The 3305-nt window shown below is 47.6% G+C and overlaps 1 protein-coding gene across 1 annotated transcript; it reads left to right on the plus strand.

Annotated features, from left to right (window-relative positions):
- Nucleotides 1-546: 546 nt before the first annotated feature.
- LOC136538453 (acidic leucine-rich nuclear phosphoprotein 32-related protein 2-like) lies at nt 547-2975 on the plus strand. The gene is made up of 2 exons (XM_066530424.1): nt 547-1307; nt 2558-2975. The coding sequence occupies exons 1-2, from the start codon at nt 630-632 to the stop codon at nt 2699-2701; spliced, it is 822 nt and encodes a 273-aa protein (XP_066386521.1). The 5' UTR covers nt 547-629; the 3' UTR covers nt 2702-2975.
- The last annotated feature ends 330 nt before the right edge of the window (nt 2976-3305 follow it).

Below are 3305 nucleotides of genomic sequence, written 5' to 3' on the forward strand. Positions count from 1 at the left end.
TCTGAGAAAACGAACACTCAGGTCGTTTCCTTGGAGCCACCCATTTGGGTGCTTTGAGGAGCGTGTGGGCCGGACTGATGAACAGTACAAGAAAATCAAACACGTGAACTTACAGCCCACGGGCTCAGCCAGGCCTCCGGAGCCCAAATCAAACGCGCCCTTAAAAACCTGAATTTCTGATGATTGGCATCGTGACATCTTGGACACCATTTGCTTTCTCTCACCTCAAGACAATAGCATGTCACTTGTCAGTTGTCGTGACAACTTGGTCCTTTCGCGACCTCTCACCTCCAGTTTTTTTTTTTTTTTAAGAAGCCGAAGGTGCCCAGACTGCTGCTGTTCTACTCGATTAGCTAATGAGTTCCATGGGCCTCAAATCATCAAGTGTATCATCACATCAGTCTTTCTCTTCTTAGGACCATGGGCCTTCCTCTAGAAAAGAAGATCATGGGCCTTAGCCCAAATCCAAGTCTAGGGGAGCATCCACGGCCCATCCACCGAATCCGCAATTCCCCATCCATCTCCGTACGCCGTACTACCCCCAGACACACTCGGACTGACAGTGGTTTTGCTAGGGTTCTCCTCCTGCCACCACCGAACCACCCCCCGCCCCTGCCGCCGCCGCAGCGATGGCCGCCGTCGGCGAGGACGACGCGGCGTGGGAGCGCGCCATCTCCGCCGCCACCAAGGCCACCTCGGCGCCCAAGACCCTCGCCCTCGACGGCATCGTCAAGTCCTCCACGGGCCGCCTCCCCTCCGCGGCCCTCCTCGAGCCCTTCGCCACCTCCCTCGAGGAGCTCTCCGTCGCGGGGGCGCGCCTCTCCTCGCTGGAGGGCCTGCCCCGCCTCCCGGCGCTCCGGCGCCTCTCCCTCCCCGACAACCGCCTCTCGGGGGCCGCCGCGCTCGCCGCCGTCGCGGAGGCCTGCGGCGCCACGCTGCGCCACCTCGATCTAGGGAACAACCGGTTCGCGGACGTCCAGGAGCTCGCGCCGCTCGCCGGGGTCGGGGTCGAGTCGCTCGACCTGTACCAGTGCCCCGTCTCCAAGGTCAAGGGGTACAGGGAGAAGGTCTTCGCGCTGATTCCCAGCTTGAAGCACCTCGACGGCGCTGACGCTGAGGGAAACGAGCGCTTGGAGACGGATGACGACGAGGACGATGAGGAGGACGACGAGGAGGGGGAAGAGGGAGAAGAAGGGGAAGGGGTGGAGGGAGAGGAGGAGGGCGAAGAGGATGATGGAGAGGAAGGGGATGAAGAAGATGGTGAGGATGGGGAAGGGGACGACGACGAAGAAGAAGGTGATGAGGAGGTGAGGGTTTTTCTCAAAATCTCTCTTATTTATCAGTCAATATCTGTATTGGTTAATGTTCAAATCTTTAGCTGACAACTGCTAACTTGAAAAATGGGTTGTCAAATCATGAGTTTAACATTGCCAGTTAGATGATGTATGATGTTAGCTTTGAGGGAATACATTTGCGTGAGTTCCATTGTTATTTAAATGTTCATGGCACTGCATATGATCCATTTACTTGTGGACAACACTCCTTTGGTAGGTTCCTATGTGCATCAATCTTAATTCATTTACGGACAGCGTTCCTTTGGCAGGTTCCTATGTATATCAATCTTAATTCATTTATTTTCTTTTATATGTCTACCGGTTTGTTTGTGTGCCATTTTACACATTGAAGTGCCATGCCATCCATCAATCTTTGTACACTCTCATTTTTGGCATTCATTGCTGTTGAATCCTGCATGAGATGAGTAATTGTTGGTGTCTTATTCCAATAATATATGAAAACCCTGGTATGATACTGATTGTATTTTTTTGGGTGCATGGAAGCAAATCTTGTGCAAGGTTATAAAAATTATGACATCCCTGCATCTGGTGAAGGTGCATTGTTCTAAATGAAATATTATTCTATCTGTTAGTAACTACGTTATTGCTAGAATGTATAACACTATAACTTAGAGGTGTTCTGGGTAGGATGTGTTTATGTTGACCTCTTTCCTGCTCGATCTTCTACATAGACGATTTTACCATGGGCTCTGGGCCTGCTGTTTTCATGCCAATATTTGCACTTAATATTTATCATAGTTGCGCTGTGTATCATCAAGGTTCGACACTTGTTTATGTATTATCACCTAGTTATTTGTTCTTGTAAATGCTTCGATGCTCCATAATTTGAGTTTAGTCACTGAGCCCTCACAGTTCTTGGGCTGTGAGTATGTGTATCACCTTGATTCTGTTTTACATCTCAGTAGCTGCCAGTAACATCATGCTTTGTTGTTCCTCTAGAGATTGTAGTGTTGAACTCTTGATGGCGCTATGTTGCACTTTGCAGTGTGAGCTTGACCCTGTTTTACCTTTAAAATTGTAACTGCCATGGACTCGCGGCCTTGTGTAATGTCCCAAACCATTCTATCTAGCTCATTCTTGGAATTCCCTGCAATTTGTGGCCTAAACAAGTTCAATTGAGCAGTCTAGTATACCGATTGATACTTGATTTTGTAGGCAAAGAATTTGGTAAACATAGTTCTAATACATTTGACCATTTTCAGGCTGAAGACGAAGACGGTGAAGCTGAGGATGACGAAGTTGATGCGGATGCAGAAGACAAGGAGAACATCGAAAGCAAAGCAGGATCTTCCCTGCCAAATAAGAGGAAAAGGGATAGCGAGGATGATGCCAATGGAGACAAGTAAAACGGTGAGGGAAATAGTATTTCCTGAACTTCGGAAGCGTTCCTGTGCACTGATTATTATTTGCATGCTTTCTGGTTCTTTTTTTTCCAGCACTTGTAATAGACTAGAGCATAGTGCTTTTAGGCAATTCCATTTCTGAAGTATCTTCTGGATTCTGGAAGTTGTCTGACTCTGAAACAATGAGTACTCTTGGATGCCCCAGCATGTATACTCTCTTTGTTCGGTATGACTTCCTGATGCTACTAATCGAGATCCCAGTTCATATTGTGATACTTGTGCTTCTGGAGGATGACCTTTTTATGCTTGTATGTAAACTATGTATATGTTTCATTGACTTCCTGGTGCGATACTTCCTGTATGTAAATTGTTTTGGACTCTTTGGTTGTCTGCTTGTGACCTGACACCTGACTTCTAGAATCCGAAGCGCTCAAAGATGTGGACTGACTGAAGTGACTGTGAAACGCCTCCATTAAAACTTGTTTGTAGGAGGTTGTTTCCATTAGAAATTATTCCACTTGGGCTGGTTCCCTCATGAATATTTGATGCATTTTCGCTTGTGTGAAACGAATCAATGGGAAGATTCAACATTCCTGCATTTCCTTGC

This window comes from Miscanthus floridulus, chromosome 2 (genome assembly GCF_019320115.1).
Source record: "Miscanthus floridulus cultivar M001 chromosome 2, ASM1932011v1, whole genome shotgun sequence".
NCBI classification, from domain to species: Eukaryota; Viridiplantae; Streptophyta; class Magnoliopsida; order Poales; family Poaceae; genus Miscanthus; species Miscanthus floridulus.